We start from the raw sequence: 22,792 nt of genomic DNA, 5'->3' as shown, positions 1-22,792 counted from the left end.
GACCCACATCCTGCACTACTACACTTCCATGTTCGCCTAGCGTGCAACTCTCTGCTTTCTTCTCATCCCCCTCGCAGGACACCATAATTTTTTGTTTGCACGTTCTGAACTTTTTGTTACGGTATTAGATATTTTAAGCTTTTGTGTGTGTTTTCTTCCAGCAATACAGGTTTTCGAAGACTACAATGGCCTCGACACAAGGTAGGCTTTCGTTCATTTGCTCGCCTCAGGCATCCTTCCATTCAAGCCAGCGTGCTTGTTGTCCCAGACGTTTTCTGTCAGAAACCAAAAGTATATTGTTGAAAATAGCTTGTAGATTGACTATTTACGGGATGCGACACACTGCTTAACCAATGTAAGACCCAGGTTGACAACCAGTCATTTAATGGTGCAATGCATGTATGGCCTGTGTTTTTATTTCTTCTTTAGAACTGAGAATTGGCGAGAAACTGAACGAGGGGAAGACTAAACAGATCTTCGAGATCCTGGACCAGCCCGGCTCGGTGCTGGTCCAGTCCAAGGACCAGATCACCGCCGGCAATGCCGTAAGAAAGGATCAGATGGAAGGCAAGGCCGCCATCGCCAACAAAACCACCAGCTGCATTTTCCAGTTGCTGCAGGAGTCAGGTGAGAGAGGGACTGGAATTAATTCATAACTAGTCTATTCGCGTTATCAATGTAGTTTTGCACTTAATCTATAAAGAGTATCTAAGAGTTAATTGGCTAAGTGTAACCCATGTGTCCTACATGAGTATGGCCCATGTGTCCTTCATGAGTGTGGCCCATGTGTCCCCGCGATTGTGGGCAATTGCTTTCGTGTGACTTGAGACCTAGCTGCACATCATTAAGAATCAGAACGTGACCAGTAGTTACAACACTCACGCTTAATCTGAGAGCAGGCATGGCTTTCATGGGCAAATTAGCAATCCTTCAACAATTACTGAGAGTACATGTCTGTAATTGAAATGTTAGTGTTTGATTAAAGACTTGATACTCTCCAATTTGTTCTATATCGGTCATGGGACAAGAGTCCCATCATATTACGACTGCAAATCGAGTTTTTAAATGTAGCCTATCGTCCGGTTGTAAAAGACTGATTTGTAAAGTAAACTTAACCTGAGAGAGAGAGAGAGAGAGAGAGAGAGAGAGAGAGAGAGAGAGAGAGAGAGAGAGAGAGAGAGAGAGAGAGAGAGAGAGAGAGAGAGAGAGAGAGAGAGAGAGAGAGAGAGAGAGAGAGAGAGAGAGAGAGAGAGAGAGAGAGAGAGAGAGAGAGAGAGAGAGAGAGAGAGAGAGAGAGAGAGAGAGAGAGAGAGAGAGAGAGAGAGAGAGAGAGAGAGAGAGAGAGAGAGAGAGAGAGAGAGAGAGAGAGAGAGAGAGAGAGAGAGAGAGAGAGAGAGAGAGAGAGAGAGAGAGAGAGAGAGAGAGAGAGAGAGAGAGAGAGAGAGAGAGAGAGAGAGAGAGAGAGAGAGAGAGAGAATTTATTCACAAATGTATACATCATTTGTATAGCCTACACATGATTGTGTGTAAAGTGAAAAATATGATTTATCCCCAGGAACTATTACTTTTATTATTCTGACCTTTTTTAATTTTTATTAACTAGATCGATATATGTGTATGTAACTACGTATAGCCTACAGTTAAATGTTTTTGTTTTAATTTGTAATGGTCCACAGGCATTAAGACTGCTTTTGTGAAGCGGCACTCGGACACAGCGTTCATTGCGACACGCTGTGAGATGATTCCCATTGAATGGGTGTGTCGCAGAGTCGCCACCGGATCCTTCCTCAAGAGGAACCCAGGAGTGAAAGAGGGCTACCGCTTCTCTCCTCTCAAGATGGAGATGTTCTTCAAGGTGTGCAAGTCGTGCATCATTCCCTCTGGGTTGATACAAATCACTGTGCAATTTGTTTAATAAGTCTGACATTTTAAGATCAGTTTGATCTTTTTTTTTCCCCAAGATTTGCCTCGACTTTTCAAATAAGTCCAATGTCCACCACCCTAAAATGCATTAAACACTAGTACACTACCATAATTGCTGGTGTGTTCAGAGCCCGTTTCTACAACCATTAGACTCGGGTTTAAACCACACCACACAGCAACAGGACGGTGAAATAGACCAGACCACGTGCAGAGTCAGTGGCTGGACAAGCACTGCTTTCCATACATTATGAAGGAAACAAAAGTAACTCAGGACTCTGGAGTTAGAAACCTTTTGGGTCCATTTGGTTCCGTTTTTGTACACTCTTGAGTAAATGAACACTGAGCATTTTACACTGTAGATTGGGGTTTCAGTATAGTTAAGTTCAGTGACTCTTTATTTTTTATTTCAAAGACCCCCTGTTTGATACAAATATTAGCCACTTGACTTCAAAGTAACTGTCCCTGTGAATTCAACCACAAACATTTCCCCCATGCAACGTGTTGCTGTAGGATGATGCCAACAACGATCCACAATGGTCGGAGGAGCAGCTGCTGGAGACAAAGTTTTGCCTGGCTGGCCTCACCATTGGCCAGTGTGAGGTAGACATTATGAATCGCAGCACCGTGGCCATCTTTGAGATTCTAGAGAAGGCCTGGGCCACCCAGAACTGCACTCTGGTTGACATGAAGGTAACTATGTGGTTATTCACTGCCCTCTACTGGCCATGTGGGGTCATGGTGCCTAAAGCTGAATTCCAATACCCCAAATCTCAGCCACTCGCTCACTCACACTCTGGTCACTCCGGCATGGTGGTGTTCCGGTGAAATTGGTGACCTGCTGAAATATGTGACAATCGTGTAGAGTAGCATTTATATAACGTCATTGTCCCAACATAAATCATTGCAATTTGTTTATTAGCAGAGTTCATATATCGGTATTTAGGCCACATATTTAAAGACCTCCATGTAAGTTATGTAAAGTCCACGAGATGATCACATATTTTGGCTGGTCACCAATTTCACACCGGCATGCTGTAGTGACCAAGTGTGTGAGAGCGAGTGGCTGAGATTGTGGGTATTGGAATTTGGCTTAAGCATTCGGTTAGCTGGGAAGACCCAACAAACTGATGTGCTGCTTTTTGTCACAGATTGAGTTTGGAGTGAATGTGACCACTAAGGAGATCGTCCTGGCTGATGTGATTGACAATGATTCATGGAGGTTGTGGCCAGCGGGAGACAGAAGCCAGCAGAAAGATAAGCAGGTGTGGAATGAGGATTTATGAATGTCCTTGCTTCTTCTCACGTTAGCAAATCATTGCTGTAGGGTGAAAACCTTGTATGTCCAAAAGCGTTACTTTTCAGGAAATGGAAAACATTAACGTTAGAATGGATCCAATGTAGTTATTTAGTGAGACACAAGCTCTTGTTATTTTTCAAAAGTGTTCAAATATAGCAAAATTAGCCACTCTACAAGCTTGTAGATCACTGGTTATTTTCAAGTATACATTCAAGTATAACAATGGTTGTGGTTTAATGACAAAGTAGGGCATTGATTTACAAACGTAAAAAGTTGAAATATGAAGAGCAAGGTTTCTGCCCTTCAGCAACAAAATGTCATTGTTTGAGCTACTTCTCTGTGGAGACCTTCGAATCAATGAAGTTTCTGCTTCCTCAGGTGTACCGGGACCTCAAAGAAGTGACACCCGAGGCCATGCAGATGGTGAAGAGAAACTTTGAGTGGGTCTCTGAAAGGGTCAAGGTACACTGACTGACTAAACCCAGTTAACCCCCTCCCCTCTCTAATATTGCTGAGCAGTTTTCACTTTAACCCCAGACATGAAATTATCAGCTTTGTTTTCTTGTCGGAACAGGCCCCAATGTTTGCCCAGAATCAACATGTTGTAATGACATACTGTGGTGGAACATTTACTTGGCCAGATTTTTAGTGCTATTTCAGACATGACACATATGACACATGTGTCCCCAGCAACCCACAGTCAACCTCATTGACCTTATTTTTCACACGACCACATCGTACGACTGTCCCTGTCAATGCAAAAGTAGTCGATCAACAAACTCGCAACGTGTTCATGGACTTGTAGATTGGCTATATATCATATGTACGAAAAAGGTTCAAAGTGCTTAACCCATTATAGGCAGGAACCCCTTTTTGTAACCCTACCCTTCTGGACAGGAACCCCTTTTGGGGTTCTGTACAGTATTCAAAAATTACAAAAAAAATTGATATTTCAATATTTTAAGTTTTTCAGAAAACTTAGGTCAGGATTTAGAAGGCGTTTTTAGAATCGCCTCAGTCCAAAATGGGTTAAAGGATAATGTAGATTCACTTGCGCTTCCTCTTCCTCCCCGGCATCAGTCAACACAGTGCGCTAGTCTGCGCCTCATGCTTGAAAGATACCGTGCTAAAAAACTAACAAGGTCTGTTATTTTCTACTTTCTACTTGAGCGAGATATGTCGGAGTCTATATCTGAAATAACTACACTTAGATCTGTTATCGTTTCTGTGGAACTTTTAAACTTGTTGCGTCGAGCGCAGACATTGTTGATTTGAAAGTACCGCAGCATGGATGTTATGTCACCATGCACATGGACCAATCAGAGACTGATTTTCACTGTTCTACGGCACAGCAGTTGAAACCCCCTGGACATGACACTAGCATGTCGCAGGGACTTTCCCTTTCTTGCTGAGTGCCAAGCAGGGAGGGGCACTGTGGTCCCATTTTTCAGAGTCTTTGGTATGACCTGGCCGGGGATCGAACCCTGACCTCCCGGTCTCAGGGCGGACACTCTAACCGCAAATCCACTGAGCTGGTAGACTTTTCAAATAAGTACCATGTTTTTCAAATGCATTAAACACTTACTGGTGTGTTCAGAGCCAGTTTCTACAACCATTAGACTCTGGTATAAAAACCACCACACAGCAACAGGATGGTGAAATAGACCAGACCACTATCTGCAGAGTGGCTGGACAAGCACTTTCCATACACTATTAAGGAAAAACAAACAAAAGAACATAAAGGAACTTCATATCTAGGAGACTATATTATCTGGGATTTTGGATATAGTATCGTGGCATAAATGTTGTCTTTCCTGGTTTAAATTACTTAAGCCCCATTTTATACTTTGAAAAGTCGGGTGGAAACCTCATGTGTCCAAACTTGCTTTTCAGGATTAAAATTAAAAAATGGCAAAGGTAGTAGATCTCCAAGCAAAGAATTCTATGCACCGCCTTTTGAGCTTGTGGATATGCTACTTTTTGTGACACTACTATGATCAAGTAGGGCATTCATTTTCACACAAAGTTAAGAATATGGAGATAAGAGTTTTCTGCTCAACAGCAACGATCTGAACTCAGTGGTTGTAAATAATGAGGACTGTGTTTTGGTGCTGGTTTCCTCAGCTGCTTCTGGAGCCCCGGGCCAGTGGGCGGGTGGTGGTTCTGATGGGTTCTACCTCGGACATGTCTCACTGTGAGAAGATCAAGAAGGCCTGCACATTGTACGGAGTCCCCTGCATCCTGAGAGTGACCTCTGCTCACAAAGGACCAGATGAGACGCTTCGCATCAAGGCTCAGTACGAGGGTGAGCAACCTCACGGTGCACGCGTGCAACAGTTAACTAATCGATTCAATTGATTATGAACAATCGATAAAGTAAGTCCATAAATTGAGTAATAATCGGTCCCTGTTTTGGGCATGTCATTATAGGTGAAATATATGGTGAAAATAGACTAGATTATATATGGTGAGAATAGGCTTATAGATCGGCTATTTAGCATTTATACTATTTTTGCATGCTGTGATTAGGCCCTTGCAGCCTAATCACTCCTAACATGAAGAGGCTTTAAGCGCACAGCCAAAAAATAACAATAGAAGCCAGCGCTCAATGTCCTTTCACAAGCGTACGCTAATGAATGCTGATTGTTGTCGATCCCAGTGAGGAAAATAAGATTGGGAAAGGACATTATTGAGTGCTGGCTTGCCTTGCTCTTTTGTTTATTGATTTCTACATTTGGCTTCTGTTAGGTTATCAACGGACACCACTGTCAATAAGCCAGTACTCAACCCCTGACCTCAACAGGGAAATAAGATATCACATTGTTAGAGGGACCTGTCCCTGTGCAGAAGGCTGCCATGCTCAGATGCTCAGTGGTCAGATGGGTGGGCCGTGGCGTGAACGCCTTTGAGATTTTCAAGTGGTCCCTGATCCAGGAAAAGGTTGAGGACCACCGGTATATTCACCGCCACACTGTTTTTCAGGTGATGGTGTCCCAACCGTGTTTGTGGCTGTGGCAGGCAGGAGCAACGGGCTCGGTCCTGTGATGTCGGGGAACACTGCTTATCCTGTCATCAACTGCCCACCACTCACTCCAGACTGGGGGGCACAAGATGTCTGGTCATCTCTCCGCATGCCAAGCGGTAAGCACACTGTACTTATGTTATAATGTACAGAACACTTGGCACATTTGTCATTTTCACAAGCATATCGTTGCTGTTGGGCAGAAACTTTCTATTTCCATGTTTTACGTGTTTTTTTTTAAGTGATGCGTTTTTTGTTATTTTTTTTAATAACAAAAGCTTGTGCCTACATTTCTTCATTGGATCCATTGAAACACAGGTTTATTTTTTCCATTTCCTGAGAAGTATTGGTTTTGGCCGTGCATACACGGTTTGTTATAATTGAACCACCTTAAAAAAAGAGAAATTAAGTGTAACCTCCAATTTCTCCTGTGCAGGTCTCGGCTGCTCAACCGTCCTCTCCCCTGACGCTGCTGCCCAGTTTGCAGCCCAGATCTTTGGGCTCAGCGACCATCTGGTGTGGTGCAAGCTGAGGGCCTCCATGCTCAATACCTGGGTGTCTCTCAAGATTGCCGACAAGAAACTGCAAGCCTGCAGCCTCTGAACCCAGAACCCCACTCCCGTGTTAGTCCCGAATGTTTACAACTAAAGCCTGATTTACGCTTATTTGCGTGCCGGTGTCGTGCACCAAAAATATCCAGTCTATTTCATATTTTTGAGCTTGTATCATATTTATGGTATGGTGTGCAACACCAACACGCAGCTAAGCATAAAAAAAGCTTAGGCGCTTGAGCTCTTAGGCGTGTTCCAGTTTCTGTCTGCCTCGTCTTTTTTTTGTACCATGAATAGCTCACTAACTTGTGGATCAGAAGTCCCGACATGCTTCAAAAAAATCATTCCATTAAAAAGAAAGTTTGTTGAACTTGAGTAGTTCTTTAATGTAGCAATACTTGGTATCTTTCGAGAATTCAACAGATCTTAAAGAGCTCGATACGTGGTTGGCGATATGATACATGGATGATATTTGTTCATTTATAGAGCGATGCTTTAAAATCAATAAATTGGATCTGTGTGAAACGTATATGCGGATAGTGCAGGATTCGTTTTTTAAGGGGAAAATATATTATGCATATAAGTAAACAGTGATTCAGTGACAAATAGACGTTTCATTTGAACACGTGGTCAAACTCGCACGTTGTCATGATGAACACAGATTCCACACATTTATAGATAGACCAAGAGTAGCCATATGGATCAGACTGTTCTTGCTGTAATTATAGCCCTCGAGGAGACAATCAAGAAATGTAATTCAAACTGAGGAGTGCCCAGGGTTCTTTTTTCTCAGACCGAGTAGACAAAAATGGTACCATATTATCATGAGGGCGAAGTTGTCCTACCCGTTAAGACGTGAGGATGCATCTGTGTCACATATCTTTTAACCACTTTAACCATAAAACAGCAGATATACAAGCTCATAGTGTGTGTGCTGCGCTACGACCTTGTAGATCTGCTATTTCTTTTTTTTTAATCGTGAAAAGGTGTGCAAATCTTTGAATATATATTCTTTCCCAGCGAAAGTTTTTAACTAAAACCTTTGCTTCTGGCGGGTGTCCCTGAAACGACATAGGGTCGGCAGCCAAATACGTCTGTTTGGGGTCCTTGACATGAAATTGTTTGAGAACCACTGACCTTTTTTCTTCAGAAAACTTATAATTTAGAAGACATTTTGTAGAATCTGGTCTCAGGTCTTAAAGGGTTAAGAGCCTGTAAAGAAAGGTCCCTGGGTTGACTCATCCGAGATTCTGGAAAGCCTTGGTGCTTTTCTGGTTTTATCCTCTTAGCAGTTTTTGAACTGACCTGTTATGTACCTTCCTTGAACTGTACCCATTCTGCAATCTGTTAACCAATCAAACACATTATTTTTTATCCATCCACTAGAGGGAGCCTGACTCCCAGTTTTTGTGAGCTCAAAACAGCAGCCCACTGAAGTGAAAGGGAGCCAAGGGAATGAATGAGTCACGGATGCTGGCATCTCATGACACCATTTTAATTTTCAGGTGTTTTAGTTCTTGGGATCTCTTTGTGTGCTTTAATATGAAGTGACGGTAATACAGTAGATAACACTAGTATGAACTGTTTCACCATGTGTGGGAGGGAGTGGGTGCATGGACCGAACAGAGTCCATTTACAGAGATGAGTGGAGTGCAGCTGTGTAAGCCTTAGAACATCCTCCACATTGTGAATTGAAATGTGTTTTATAATTGACCATGACCATGACCTCATGGGCTATCACAGAATCTATGGAACCAAATGGAAATGTGGCACATTGTCACATAACTGGACACAATGCATGCAGTGCATGGTGAAAAGTAGCCTACTACTCTTATCTTTTTTTTACTCAAGTCAAATTGGCAATGCTGCATATTACCAAGTTCAATATTCAAAAATGTACTTGAGTAAAAGTGTGCCTATTGGTATCAAATATACAGGCTGCAGAACCCAAAGTAAAAGTAGGCTGTCTCAAAAACATTCAACTCTTTTTGACAATAACTAGATCTACGATCACGATTGAGCTTGTATATTTTCAAATAGGCGAAATATAAAATATTGTTTAATTGGGTAATTTATGATTTGTATAATTATCTAAATCAGCAAAGAAAGTACAAACTAAAGCTATTAAATAATTGTGAAGTAAAAACTACATTTTCCTCTGAGATGTAATGGAGTAGAAGTACAAAATGCAAAATCTCAAGTCAAAATACCTTTAAAATGTTGTATTTTACTTAAGTAGCTACAGTATAAGTAATGTACTTGGTTACTTTCCATCACTGAATGCATGTCACAGTGATCCTCGGTCTCCTAGACGACTGTATCCTGGCAACATAGTCACTCACTCCATACAGGACATACAATAATTGGCACTTTGTCTCCTTTCTAATCTGTTCAGGGACCCAGCAAAAGTAGTATAGCATCACAATCATTTTAACCACTTTATCCATGTATATGTTGGCTATTCAAAAATAGATCTACAAGCTTGTACATCTTCTATTTATAGAAGATGGAAAATGTTGAATAATTTGGATTTTCTTTTAACACAAATCTTCTCTTCCAGGTGTACCTGGCACAAAGCATTTTCAGATGGGGGATCCGTTCTGCGGCCAAATGTATATCTGTTTGGGCATCTTTAACTTGAAAAAATTAAAAGAACCACTGGCTCTTCTTAACTACAAGAAAAAACTACAAGAACTAAGCCAACCGTGTCATGTATTTCAGGGGTTCTGGTTGTGTTTCCATTTAGTTGTGCCTTTGAGATTTCTTCTGTTCTGTCCAGCTCATGAATGTAGCCTGTGATAGTGTGATTAGTGAGTAACAAGGAAGAAAAAGAAAACCTAATCTTCTAAACCCATGGAATGGTGCATGAACCCCCACCACTATTGTGGCAGGTGGGTCTAACCGACACAATAGTGGTTGCTCTTAGTCAGGATAGTGGTCCCTGGCTCAAAATCATTTGAAAATCCCTGCTATAGTGTCCCTGCTGTAGTTTCCTACAGCAGGGACTTTCCTTTCCAGCTCTTCAGTTTCCTTTCCAGCTCTTCAGAAAATGCATTTTCAGGTCGTGATACCAGTTTTATCCAATCAGGATAGAGAACTCAGGCAGGATACAGATCAAACAAGTGAAATTGGAAATGACGCAAATAAATGAGCATACTAAATTGTAACTTGAACACAATACAAAATACGCTGATAAATGGGTGCTCTCCTCCTGATTAGGTTACATTTTACAACCCACCTGTGTATTTTCTCTTTATTAAAGAGCTGCAGAGACTGGGAGATTCCTGTTACTGAACAAACACGCTATATAGCAATGACAACTATGAGGATATAGTGCTTTAACCTTATAACAAAAAAACATGATGTTTTAAGTGTGAAGTGAGGGGCGCTCTTATCATCATACATCATCTCTTTCCGGCCAATCACAATTTGCGTTCCTCACTTTTGTCTTCAATGTTTGTGTTTACGTAATGTTTGTGTTAGGACTTTGTTTGTGTTTACACGCACCCTTAAAGCTGGAAATAGAAAATAGAAAAAATATCACTTGCCCGTCCTTTAAGCCCTATATAATTTATGTCGTACAATGAACAGTGGAATTAGCCCATAACTGAACTTGTAAATATTTTGGAAAATGTTCGCCTATGATGACAGCATGACACCAGGGTGAAAGTGGTGAGTGAGGCGAGACACAAAACATGACAACTCTCTCAAGTGTTTTCTTTAATTTTTGCTCTCAAAATGGTGGAGGTGTCATTTGTAACTACTACAACGGTGTATATTTACAAGTGTTCTAAATCTAAAACAGCACCTGTAGAAACGTTCTTCAGAGCCTTGGTTCTCTAGCACAGCAGTTCTCAATGTGGGGTCCTTGAGGGAGTTCCAGGTGGTCCCAAGCAATATTAGTTGATATAGCTTCGAAATCAAGACTTTAACCCGGTTTTATACTGTTTAAAAATTGCAGATCTACAGGGTTGTAACATGTCACACACTGATGCGTAGTGACCTTGTAGATTTTGCAAATCTTGTTGGGGTTCCTGGCAATTTTTCTGGGGTTCCCATATTTTCAGATGGGGGTCCGGGTAAATCTTTTTTGATCTACACATTTATCTGTAATAACCCATGATAAATATCATCCAAACCCAACCCCTATCTCCATATTTCACATCGTAACAAGAGCTTGTGACTAAATAATAACTACATTGGATCCATTGGATCCATTTTTCTTTTCATTTCTTTTTCTTTTACATTTCTTGAAAACGATTTTGGAGATACAAGATTTCCACTTGACAGCGATGATGAGTAATAATCATCACTCACAATAGTCACCTCTCGGCACACTGGGCCACATTTACATTTCGCCCCCTCATCTCCATAATGTGCCTGCATCTCCGCAATCCGTATCCTAATCATGATATTGCTGTTTCGCTGTGTTTCTCAAAGTCGGTCTGGGGATCCCCAGAGAGTCAAAAAAATACCTTTATGGGTCCATTTCGTTCCATTTTTACGCTCTCAGAATTACAGACCTGCAAGGGTCCATTTGGACCCCTGGTGGACCCCGGACACCACGTTGAGAACCAGCGCTCAATCACTCCTTGTCTCTCCCTCATACCCCACCCCCAACAGTCCGTCCGCTCAGATTGTCGTGTATGGTGTCTGCCGCAGGTCACAGAGCCCCCAGGTCGTGACATGAGCGGGACTTCTGCCTGAAAAACCTGCCCCCCGCGTCTCTCTCACGGGGGTAGCGCGGCACCAGGCTGGACAGGAAACGCTTGGCGCGGGTGGTCATGCTCTCTCGCTGGCCCCCACTGCCGTCCATGTCCTCCCCGTTGGCCCCCGGGGGCCACGGGGCCTGGCCCCGGGCCAGCCTTACGGCGCACTCCAGCAGCTCCGGGGTGCGGTGGTCCAGAGAGGCGGAGATCTCCAGGTAGAGGCAGCCGAACAGCGCTGCGCTGGATGTGGCTTCTGCAGGGTGGGGGAGGGGTTAGGGAAGGACAGGGTGAAGCCCATACTTAAATGGAGCCCATTTTCTTTTTTTTAAACTTAAATTTTATTTGCAGTTAAACATAAAATGACAGTCACAGTGCAAGGGTTCAAATACATCATTAATAAACGACGTATTCCAGTCCATTTATGAATGTCCATCATTGTTAACATCGGTGTCGTTCTGTTGATTTCTATATTCAGTCCATTTCTCCCATTTTTCAACAAAAGGAGCCCATTTTCAATCTTATCTTCGTGTAATTGGTCCTCAGCTTCTCACTAATGCTCATTACAAGATGGCACCATTTCTGGGTATTCACCCTGTGTTTCATTGGAGGGCTGTGATTCCAAGCTAATAGAATACGAAAGTTCGCATGCTGAATATAGAATATAAAATATAAAATAAAAAGGTTGAAATTTAGTTTGAAATCAAATTACCTAACCTGCCAACGATGATGTCACTGGTAGGCATGTTTCTGTATTGTCCTTTGTCCACAGGTCTCCTCTGAGACACAGAGAAAATATGTTCTATATTATTTGAAGATAGGTTGAAAATGGGCGAGGTCCCCTGCAGCTATGTATACTTGGTCTACTCCCTTTTTCCCTCTAGTCTACACCAAATATGTACAAAAGCTCACAATGCGTCATGCCCCTAAACAGGAACGCTAGGGTTCATGTGGTTTAACAGCAACTTGAAGAGGTGTCAGAACGATCCGTATCGCCATTCGCCAAGATGACAAATCGCTTTTAGTGGCTCCCGTGTTTGCTGAGATGCAGGCAGCAAGTGACTCTCACCTCAGTCTGACCCCTGGGACCATAACGCGGTTGCATTACAAGCACACTGTCTCTTCACAGTGCATGCGTCATTACAGAGCAGCTCCAGGCTGTGTGGCCCGCTACTGGCACCGCAGAGAGACAAATCTAAACTGATCAGTTTATTCTCTTTCTAATTAGCTGTAATTGGAACCTCATTTGTTAATGAGAGGTTAAATTACCTAATTAAAGAAGGGGGATGTTTTGTCGCTCAGTACACTAGAGTAGAATGCTGCATCATGGCTACAAACACAGAACTACACGCACCGGTGGGTCACAAAGACAACATTTTGTGCAGCCATTCTGAACACAGACTGTTTTCTAGGAGTCAGTGAAGAGTCAGTGAAGGGATGAAGTCTATATAAATGCACCATTTATTAATTTATTCAATGACACTTCATAGCAGGAGGGATGGGATGACAATTAATCTCTCAAAACAGATCCTACGAAAACAGAAAAAGTTTTTTTCTTTTTTTTTTAATCAAATGTGTTCCCAGATTGCACCCAAATGGACACATTTTACACTGTCTGGAATGCACATGCAACTTTTTCTCTCTTTTCAAAAGCAATAGTTAGGCTTAGATTGTATGGTTATCTTATTCCTTTTTATTGTACTGTTATTATGTTTAAAATGAATGTTTTATATGTAATAATAACGGATTCATTATAAATGGGGGTCTATTGCCAAATGAAAGTCAATTTTGGGGTCTGTGTGTAGCATGAGAAAGTTTAAAAACATGTCATTTAGTTCAACGTGAGTTAAAATTGTTGCTCAGAATTGTGCAGTGTATGAGGAGGCTTTCTGTGTGGGTGAACCAGCTAAATGGATAGATGATGAATAGATCAGATGCTGTGTGTGCACTGAGAGGGAATGGATGAATATGGATGTTAATCTCATACACAGTCAAAGGTCTAAGGTGTAAAAATGAAACCAAATAGAGTGAGTGGTTAACAGCTTAGATTTGACTGTGTGTGTGTGTGTGTGTGTGTGTGTGTGTGTGTGTGTGTGTGTGTGTGTGTGTGTGTGTGTGTGTGTGTGTGTGTGTGTGTGTGTGTGTGTGTGTGTGTGTGTGTGTGTGTGCGTGCGTGCGTGCGTGCGTGCACGTGTGCGTGTGTGTGCGTGCACATGTGCGTGTGTGTGTATACTGTGTAGTGTAGTGGATGTGACTCCACACATTGCTATAATAGTAGCTGCAGTCATCCTCCTACACTGTGGTGTAGCAGCACTGTTCTATTTACATAATTCCACATGTCACCCTACACAGCCAGGCCTCCTGCACAAGTGTCAACACTCACTGTACCATGACAGAGAGAAACGGTACAATGGTAGGAGAGAGGGGCAGGAAGTGTGTAAGAAAGAAGGTGTGACAATATAAGTTTTGAATAAGGGAAGACAGGCAACCTGGGCTGGCAGAGGCACGATATGACATTCGTGGGCTGATAACGGATAATGAATAGATAACTAACCATTATTATAGATACATTTGCCTACATATTTTGCCCGTTGTCCACCTCAGTGTCTGTTTTGATTTTAATCATTAAGTGATGCAATAATGTCCAACATTTATTAGATTACACAGAGATCATCGCAGCCAGACAGTGTTTCAAAGCAACAGATTCAGACTACAAAATAAATGGGGTTATGCAGGAGTTTCACATTTAATAGAGTATTCCTACATTGTGGTAATCGCTACTTTTACTTAGTAAAGAATCTGAATCTGAGTACTGAGTACCACACAACAGACAACACTACCTTATGTTTGTAGTGTGTAATGGAGTCGGCTGCGTGATTGATTACCTTGAGAGGAGACCTCACGTGAGCGCACCAGATCACTCTTGTTGCCCACGAGGATGATGGGCGTTTGCGGCTGAGTCTCCCTCAGCAGGAGGCGGAGCTGAGCAGTGCGGTGGAAGCTGCGCCTGTCTGTGACCGAAAACACCAAGACACACACCTCACACTGCAGAGCCGACAGGTCCTGGGACACACACAGAATAACACAGTCAGTGGTGGACAAAGCACTTAGCACCAGTACAAACAGTCAAACAGTCAAAGTATAGATACTCTGTTGCATCGTGAGCTTGTAGATCTACATTATATTAAGTGGGGGTGGGAAGAGGAATGAAAGCTCAACCAATGTTTCCTTTAACGGGATTCTATTTGCCTTTGTGGACAGGAAAAGGAATGCATGAATCATTATGGCCTTGCTGTTGCTGTAGGTCAAGGTCGATTTTCCAGAGAACACATGACCACACCACTGAGGCATTTATCAATGTACCATTTATTGTAGGTGTGAATGGCTTGTGTGGTTCACAGAACCAAACTACAATGCTGCAAAGCTGCCTACCCAGGGCCCACAAAGCCAATTGGAATGGAGGATGTGAAATCTGACTGATACATCTTGATTACATGACTCCACACATTATGTACCCATTTGCGCTTTTTGGAGTTTTTGAGTGAATTTGGAGTAGTAACCAAAACTTGGAAGTTGCGTCATAATCCAAGGAATACATGAAAAAAAAGGACAAATCCTTTCTCTCCATCCACTACGATTGAAATAACGTGTTTTTACAGTTGCTTCGTATTGATATTCTGTGAATTAAATTCTTATTTTAAACAGGTGCAGCATGGTGACTAGGCATATGTTTGTTTTTAGTTATTTTCAAAAATGATGTTTTAGCAAATTCAACATAAACAAGGCGAAACATGGCAGAAGAGCCTGCTGGTTAGTCAATCAGGGACCAATCAGAAAGCTGACAAATGGTGAAATATCATTAAAATGTTAGTGTTTTGCCAATTATTTGGGGGCCCCGTGCAGTATGTTCTTCACTGCCAGAGAAATTCTAATTTCATTTGAGGTCATATTCACTCTGTCATTGTGGTGCCTGCTGGTTAAAAGTGGCAGACCAGTCTGGTGTATAATAGCTGAATAGACTGTTGATTCCCTGTGGCTTAGTGACACACATTACCACAAAGAACCAACAACAGTAGCATTCGTTTAAATTACTGGTGACACATCAAGAGAGTCGCAGTCATCTTCGCTGAACAGCATGCACAGACGCACTCCGTAGGCTACAACTTTCAAGAAACAAGAAATCAGTTATTTTGCACCCCTGCATGTGTTGAGTATCCTTCACAGGCGCATACAGATCAAAGAATAAACACCCGCACACTGCCTCTTCACTTTCTCAATAAAGAAGAAACCTTCAGATGCCTGAAGAGGGTCTTTGTTGAAACATTGCATGTCATTTAAGATTTTCTTCTTTATTGAGCGAGGGAGTGTTTTTTATTAATAAGAAAGAAGCAAGAAAGAAGCAATGAAAAACGCGGGTGGTTGCGAGATTTTGCCGAGATTTTGTGTGTTTTAAAAACTATAATAAGCCTATATATACTAGATGCCATTCATTTATTTCCCGCCTTATTTCACCCGCGGTTTATTCAATATTCATTTATAATATATTTTAATGACCCAAATCCACCCTAAACTGCGGTTATCGGCGGCAAATGCGGCTAAATCCGCCATCCGCAGGTCTCTAACGTTCATTCAAACTAAACTCGATTACAAGAGAATTACAAATGGAAGGATGTCCGTCAGCTTATCAATCATGACATTCTTTTTGACAGAAATGAGTGTGACTGCATGTCAAAGAAAAAGTGCATTTCTGAAGTGCCAGCATGTAATGCCTGCTCACTCTCTCTCTCTCTCTCTCTCTGTACTGATACCTAGTGTTCATCAATCACACTAGGTATTTGCTGAAGCTATACAGAGCTAAAGGAACCATAGTTGGATAGTTAAGCCACAGCACCCCCTGGTGGACACATTTGCAGACAAATTCACACAAAACATTTTATTACACATATGTATGTGTATATGATATGTTTATTTCACTCTAAACCCCCAGTTGAAGTGAGGTCCACTAGTGTCAAAAGTCTCTGGCTCCTCCTATTAATGCAGATTAATGTAATTTACATGAAAAAGAAGTAGGCCATTACGCACCTATTTTTGCACAGACAAGGAAATAGCTTACTTCATCTGTTGTCTTAGTCACATTATAATCAAATGTATCCTAATCTTTAAAAAAAAAACTATTTCAGCAAAACACAGCAGCATGGTATAGGGTTTAGAGCAGTGGTTCCCAAGCTGTGGTGCGCGGGCTGGTTTAGAGTAATTAAGCCTCCATCTCCACCTAGGGAAGCGCAGTGCAGCCTCCTGAGATGAAAGTTGGCAGTATATTGAGCCAGCTGGTCAGCAGTGAAAGGGTTGCCACTTGCCACTGTCCCAAATGCATTACTGAGCCACGTGATCAGCAGTGAAGGGGTTGCCACTTGCCACTGTCCCAAATGCATTTGCCAGCATCAAGAGCGCGTGCCACTCCCTCATTGACCTCAACCACTCCGAATAAACTACTGTACAGCGACTGGGTTGTTTAAAGTGTTTCTACATTTCTGTATTGATTGCGACCGTACTGTATAGGACGCAGATTACTATGAAAACCTGAGAAACCTGTCAGTCAGGAGCACGGTGGCACAGTCGGTAGTGCTGTCGCCTCACAGCTAGAAGGTCCTGGGTTCGATTCCCTCAGTGCCCATACCCGAGGCGGGGTTGGCGAAAGGGCCTTTCTGTGTGGAGTTTGCATGTTCTCCCCGTGTCCCCTAGGGTAGGTACCCTCACAAAAACATGCAGTAATACTGGTCTCTAAACTACCACCCCCTGGCCAGCCGGGGGCGCCTGATGGTCGGAATAACGCGTTCCTTCCTGATCTCTTTTTTTGTCTCTGATTAATGTATTGTTAAACTGATAATTATGCTGAGTATTTCTAATGCTGTGCTGTGAGTAGGATGGGCACTTATAAGCTTTTAAGCTTCAGCCCATGCCTTTTGATCACCTTCACGGGTCTTCATTATTTATTTTTTTTCCTTCTCTGCTGATGTAAACCGTGCACTTGAATCTGTTCTGTGAAGTTGTTCAAATAAACTAAACTAAACGCTACGTCCGGCCGGTGAAACTCTCCCCGGTCAAGGAAAAAGAAGCAGCTTGGACTCCTCATGCATAAAAGGAAGCATGAGGTCAGTCCGCTGCCCCCCCCCCCCAGGTTGGCAGAGGAAGTGTAGCGCCTAGGATTACATTAGATAATTGACACTGGGTGAAAAAAATGGGTTGCAAATTCATGAGAGAAAAATTATAAGGAAAAAAAAAGAGAAACCTGTCAGTCATTCCATCATTCCATCCCGCCACAATATATGGCTCTCAGTCCGTCACGCCTCGTGACACGCTCCATATATGGCCGTCTCATCAAACCCTGGATAGCAATACATGGAGAAGACTGGATCATCACCTAGATCTGCATATATGGAGCCGGCCAGCAACTCTACATCTGACCACAAACCTCAAACTCTTAGATCTCCATATATGGAGCTGACTTGTTCTGACATTCCATATGTTGATCCTACCCCACCCGTCCTTCCTCTTCGATGTCTCCCTTTTGACTGATAGCTGTCCATTCAAACTCTAGACGGGCCGCCCCAAAGTTATTAGTGTAGCCGCGGCCGGCAGCCGGCGAAAACTAGAGTTCTCAACAGGCCCGAAAATTAAGGCCAGGCCCTACCTGGGCCCTAATCAAACCCTGTACATTCAAGACACTGCCCCCGCTGCCACCCTTAGATCTCCATATATGGAGCTGACCTGTTCTGACATTTCATATGTTGATCTGACCTCATCAAACCCTGTACACTCAAGACACGCTCCATATATGGGAAGTACAGAATTCATTCCATATGTTGATCTAACACCCCCATGCTAAAGCGCCAGTGCTCGCCCAGCAGTCTGCCATTGCCCAGGCGGATGCGTGCACGCGACCTTGCCGCTTCTCGCCCTCAGGGCATCTTACTGGTACTTTTACTTAAATAACTTTAGTCATTTTTCCACCACTGCTGTTACAAGTAAAAGTCCGGTAATCAATTTGAGTAAAAGTACAAAAGTATCGGCATCAAAATATACTTAAAGTACTCAAAAGTAAAAGTACTCAATACTCATTATCCAGAATGTCCCGTTTCACGAGGTATCATTGATTATGAATGGACTGGACTATGACGGACTAACAGTTTTATGCCATGAAGTTGCCCCATCCGTGTTTCTTTCTTTCTTTGTCATTTTTTGAGTGGTGCAACCACTGCTATAGACAGCTATGTGTGTGTGTCCCTCCCTGTGTCTGAGCACGAAAATAGTGTTTGTTCACCACCAAGTGTCACTGTTGCATAGCTTAACACACAGAGACACACTGGCCAGGGAGGAGGGCTTGTACAGTACAGTACAGTACAGTACAGTACAGTACAGTACAGTACAGTACAGTACAGTACAGTACAGTACAGTACAGTACAGTACAGTACCACTCACTTCAGATGGATCTGATTTTTCTCTCTCTGTTGATACGTTATGGATGAACTAAACAAAATTTCGTTGTATGTCTCATACAGTGACAATAAAGTCAAAAATAATTGTAGTGGAGTAAAAGTACAATATTTGCCTGATGTAGTGGAGTAGAAGTAAACGTAACATATTGAACATTGGAAATACTCCTATACTACTACTTGAGTATACCTAGTTTACACCACTGAACTAACCGCTCAGAATACGCCTACTGTACAGCGACTGGGTTGTTAGTGCCTAGATTGGTGCACCCGCTTCGAGGCAGAGCAGAGACACTGAGGCAAAGCAGGTCAGCTGCACACAAATTTAATGACGAACTAGGAACAACAGGGAGTCACCCAGGGAACTCTTGGCATATGTACTTGAGGGTTTATATACACACAGGCATAACCAGAAACGGGTAAACACAACAATCAACACATTGATTGGTAAGGGACTGTATAGGACACAGGTGGAGATAACTAATAATCACAGGGAGGTGAAACAAAAAAACGGTAAGTTAAAAATGAATTAATTCATTGTATGTGTTATCCCGTAAATCCTGTAGATTTGCTTTAGTCTGGTCACCCGCCTAAGGCAGCCGAACACGTAAATCTATTCATTTCACGTAAATCGATGTTTCATGCATGTTTTGATACCGGTCAAGTGTGACACTGGAGCGCGCCATCTTAATGTGCGAAGTCGGCGCCCGGAATGGCGTTTCTGGTCAAAACAAGGTTTATTCCACGGCCGATAATAGCCGGCGCTGTGATAGTATGACAACACAGACACCATTACGTCATCTTAAAGGTGTAGGGAAACGGAAATGGTGGGCCTTTTATTTTGAAGTTTCAGCTTGAAACGCTGGCTCTGAAGTTTCTGAACCAATCAGTAGTAGTTTTTTCCTACTTTTCAATGTTATTTATTCTCCAATATTGCTTTGGTCCCTTCCTCTAAGAATCAAGATGGGTTTATTTGTCACTCGCTCATACAGGTACCAGCAGCCAAATGTTGATACATGTTCCTCAATGACTACCACTATAACAATGCAATAGCATATAATAATAATAATAATAATAATAATAATAATAATAATAATAATAATAATAATAATAATAATAATAATAATAATATTGATAATAATAAATGAACACTGAATGTAATGTAACACTAAGAATATAGATACAAAAATGTTTAAAAGTAAAGAATGGCAGGTATAGTAAAATGTAGCAAAAAAGGGGGATGTACAGAATAACAATCACGATTTATCGAATCCCTTCATCTCATTCCCTGTCCGTTTTAACAACGTTGAACCATTTTCCCTGTTCTCACTTTATCTCGTAGCAATCACTTGTGGTTCATAAAAAAACAGGAGCTCTTTGCAGCCAGTCAGTCAGAAAAGCAACTGTGCGTGGTTCCCCTAGGCATCTTGTCTGTGCAAACATGAGCCCCCAAAAAACATCATGACTGAACACAGGAGAAAACAAACACTCAAGGTATATGCCCTATGGTTGCTTTCGGGTGGAAAGTGGAAACCTTGTATGTATAACAATGAACCTGTGTTCCACTGCATCCAATGTAGTCCTTATTTTGTCACAAGCTCTTGTTAATACTTTTCATTGGTTCAACATTTACAATACCTACAGCACAAACACTTGCAAATATCAAATCTACAAGCTCAAAACACATTGCATTGTTGCGACACATCATGAACTTGTTTTTGCTATACGTCTGGGTGACACTGGTATAGTAATGACCAAGTAGCTCTTACAAGCTACTTGGTCAAGTAGCTCTTACAAGCTTTACAAGAAAAAAGTTGGAATATGGACATACATGGTTTCTGCCTGACAGCACGTCACATAAACAACAACGGAGGCTTGATCGCTAAGCAACCAAGGACGCATGGGATGGAGAGATAGGGCACCCTGAAGGGAGGCATGCAGGGGAGTGTCTGTCAGTGGCCCATGCAGTAAGAAGAGCAGGGAGGGGTATGGCTCTCTGAGGCATTGTTTAACCTATTCTGGGCGGGAACCCCTTTTGGTGTTTTAAACATTATGTTATAATTTAGCTATTGAAAAATAGCAGATCTACAAGCTCATAGCGCGCCACCGAGTGGCGCGCTACGAGCTTGTAGGTCTGCTATTTTTGAAAAATCGTGAAAATATTTATTTCAGAAAACTGGAGGATTTTGAAGATTTTTTTTAAATTTCGAGGTCAGGCCTGAATGGGTTAAGGCTCACCTGTCTCCAGTTGTCATAGATAATGATGGTGCTGTCCTCGTCGTCCACTGTGACTGTGTGCTCAAAGCCCTCTCCTGGGGACAGGGACAAGGGAAAAGCAGCAGTTATGTCTCAAGAGGGCTGCAAGACTGGGGGAGAGGGCTGATTCATTTTCCTGCTGCCGTGTGCTCGACAGAGATTTTTACAGGCAGCACAATGACATCAGCATGCAGTGCCACGGGGACATCTTCCACGGCTTGTATAACAAGAGCGTAAGACACCAGTATGCTATTACTCACCCTACATCAGTGGTTCTCAAATATTTTCATGTCAAGGACCTGATATGCATTTGATCGCAGACACCCATCTGGAAAGGCTCTGTGCCATGCAGGGAGGGACCCCCATACAATTTATTTTACATTTTTCCCAAGATTTTTTGAAAAAAGACTATGCATTGCATTGTGAGCGTGTAGAAGTGTAAAATAGGGTCAAAGTTGTTAAACTGATTGTGATGCTATATTAACACATTTTGCTGGGGACCCCCTGGAACCCCTCAAGGACCTTTGGAGATCCCCAGACCCCAGTTTGAGAACCACTGCCCTAAAACAACAAATCTTCTAATAATTTTCACACAGAAATTACATGAGTATTATTGCGTATCCTACATCAATGTACATATCTTCTTGCTATTTACACCACGTCGTGTACGGGCCCACAGACAAACGTACGCAAGCATGCACACAGCCATGTGCACCTTCAGAATCAACAGAAGCCGTCCTGTCTGTGTCCCCAGCTAAGGCGATAGCCAGGGATGTCTTCCCCACCCCGTTTTGCCCCAGCAGGGCAACCCGTAAAGGCCCATCAGGCCTGCGCTCAACCACCGGCCCCACCAAGGTGTCATCCAACACGGGGCAGAAGATGACTGGGGGAGCAGAGGGTCCAGGCACACCTAACGTCCAATCACAATCGTCATGGACGGCTTCTTCCCGCCTCAGCTGGTGCTTTATGGGCAGAGGGGTGCTTCCCCTGCGAACAGTTGGGATGCTGGACAGTGTCATACTGTCACACTGCAGCATAGGAGAGGAGAAGATAGGAGAGGAGAGGATTTTGGTTGTCAAAACTTTTAATGTCAAAGATCCCAATAATTCTCACAGTTACAGACCTACAAGGGTCCATTTGGAGCCCCCCCTCAAGGAGCCTTGAGGGGGGGCTCCTTGAGGGGGACCACACTTTGAGAACCACTGGGATAGGATGGACTATAATGTTAATGCCCAAAAGGTTGTACCTATACTCAATATGTAGGCCTATAGCTCCATTTCAACAACCACCACCAAATGGTCAATGAAAGCTAAAGTGTACAGTCAATACATTATAAACATGTTAAAAAAGGTGCAAATGTGCAATCATATACAGTATGGACTCAATAATGTTACAATAATATGCAAGTCATTGTACACAGAGTAAATATCAGGACTGCTGCAGGAACAAAACATTTCCTGAAGCTTTTCAGGAGAGCAAAAGAGTAGGCTATACTGTACTGACAGCACCTCATCAGGGAAGGGAGCCAATGGGAATGGCTACCG

The 22,792-nt window shown here is 42.6% G+C and overlaps 2 protein-coding genes across 2 annotated transcripts; one reads left to right on the top strand and one right to left on the bottom strand.

Annotated features, from left to right (window-relative positions):
- Positions 1-36: 36 nt before the first annotated feature.
- On the top strand, positions 37-7,168 carry LOC306926049 (multifunctional protein ADE2-like). Its single transcript, XM_079505283.1, has 9 exons — positions 37-201; positions 430-627; positions 1,677-1,855; positions 2,434-2,613; positions 3,072-3,185; positions 3,599-3,682; positions 5,345-5,525; positions 6,203-6,361; positions 6,679-7,168. The coding sequence occupies exons 1-9, from the start codon at positions 186-188 to the stop codon at positions 6,843-6,845; spliced, it is 1,278 nt and encodes a 425-aa protein (XP_079361409.1). The 5' UTR covers positions 37-185; the 3' UTR covers positions 6,846-7,168.
- A 3,762-nt stretch (positions 7,169-10,930) lies between these two features.
- Positions 10,931-22,270, bottom strand: LOC306925915 (GTP-binding protein REM 2-like). Its single transcript, XM_079505064.1, has 4 exons — positions 21,964-22,270; positions 21,231-21,304; positions 14,385-14,562; positions 10,931-11,755 (listed from the first exon to the last, which is right to left on the bottom strand). The coding sequence occupies exons 1-4, from the start codon at positions 22,265-22,267 to the stop codon at positions 11,457-11,459; spliced, it is 855 nt and encodes a 284-aa protein (XP_079361190.1). The 5' UTR covers positions 22,268-22,270; the 3' UTR covers positions 10,931-11,456.
- Between the last annotated feature and the right edge of the window lie 522 nt (positions 22,271-22,792).

The sequence above is a fragment of the Electrona antarctica genome, assembly GCF_951216825.1.
Source record: "Electrona antarctica genome assembly, chromosome: 7".
Classification (NCBI taxonomy): Eukaryota; Metazoa; Chordata; class Actinopteri; order Myctophiformes; family Myctophidae; genus Electrona; species Electrona antarctica.
The sequence above is the reverse complement of the archived record's forward strand: the minus strand, read 5'-3'. Positions and strand labels throughout refer to the sequence as shown.

Bases quoted from the DNA above. Each gene is read 5' to 3' on its own strand.
- LOC306926049 (XM_079505283.1), top strand. The intron at 628-1,676 runs GTGAGAGAGGGA...AATGGTCCACAG, and splicing joins CCAGTTGCTGCAGGAGTCAG to GCATTAAGACTGCTTTTGTG. The intron at 6,362-6,678 runs GTAAGCACACTG...TCTCCTGTGCAG, and splicing joins ATCTCTCCGCATGCCAAGCG to GTCTCGGCTGCTCAACCGTC.
- LOC306925915 (XM_079505064.1), bottom strand. From the start codon at position 22,267: ATGACACTGTCCAGCATCCCAACTGTTCGCAGGGGAAGCACCCCTCTG. The intron at 21,305-21,963 runs GTGCACATGGCT...CCCTGTCCCCAG, and splicing joins GGCTTCTGTTGATTCTGAAG to GAGAGGGCTTTGAGCACACA. The intron at 11,756-14,384 runs GTAATCAATCAC...CCCACCCTGCAG, and splicing joins ACGTGAGGTCTCCTCTCAAG to AAGCCACATCCAGCGCAGCG.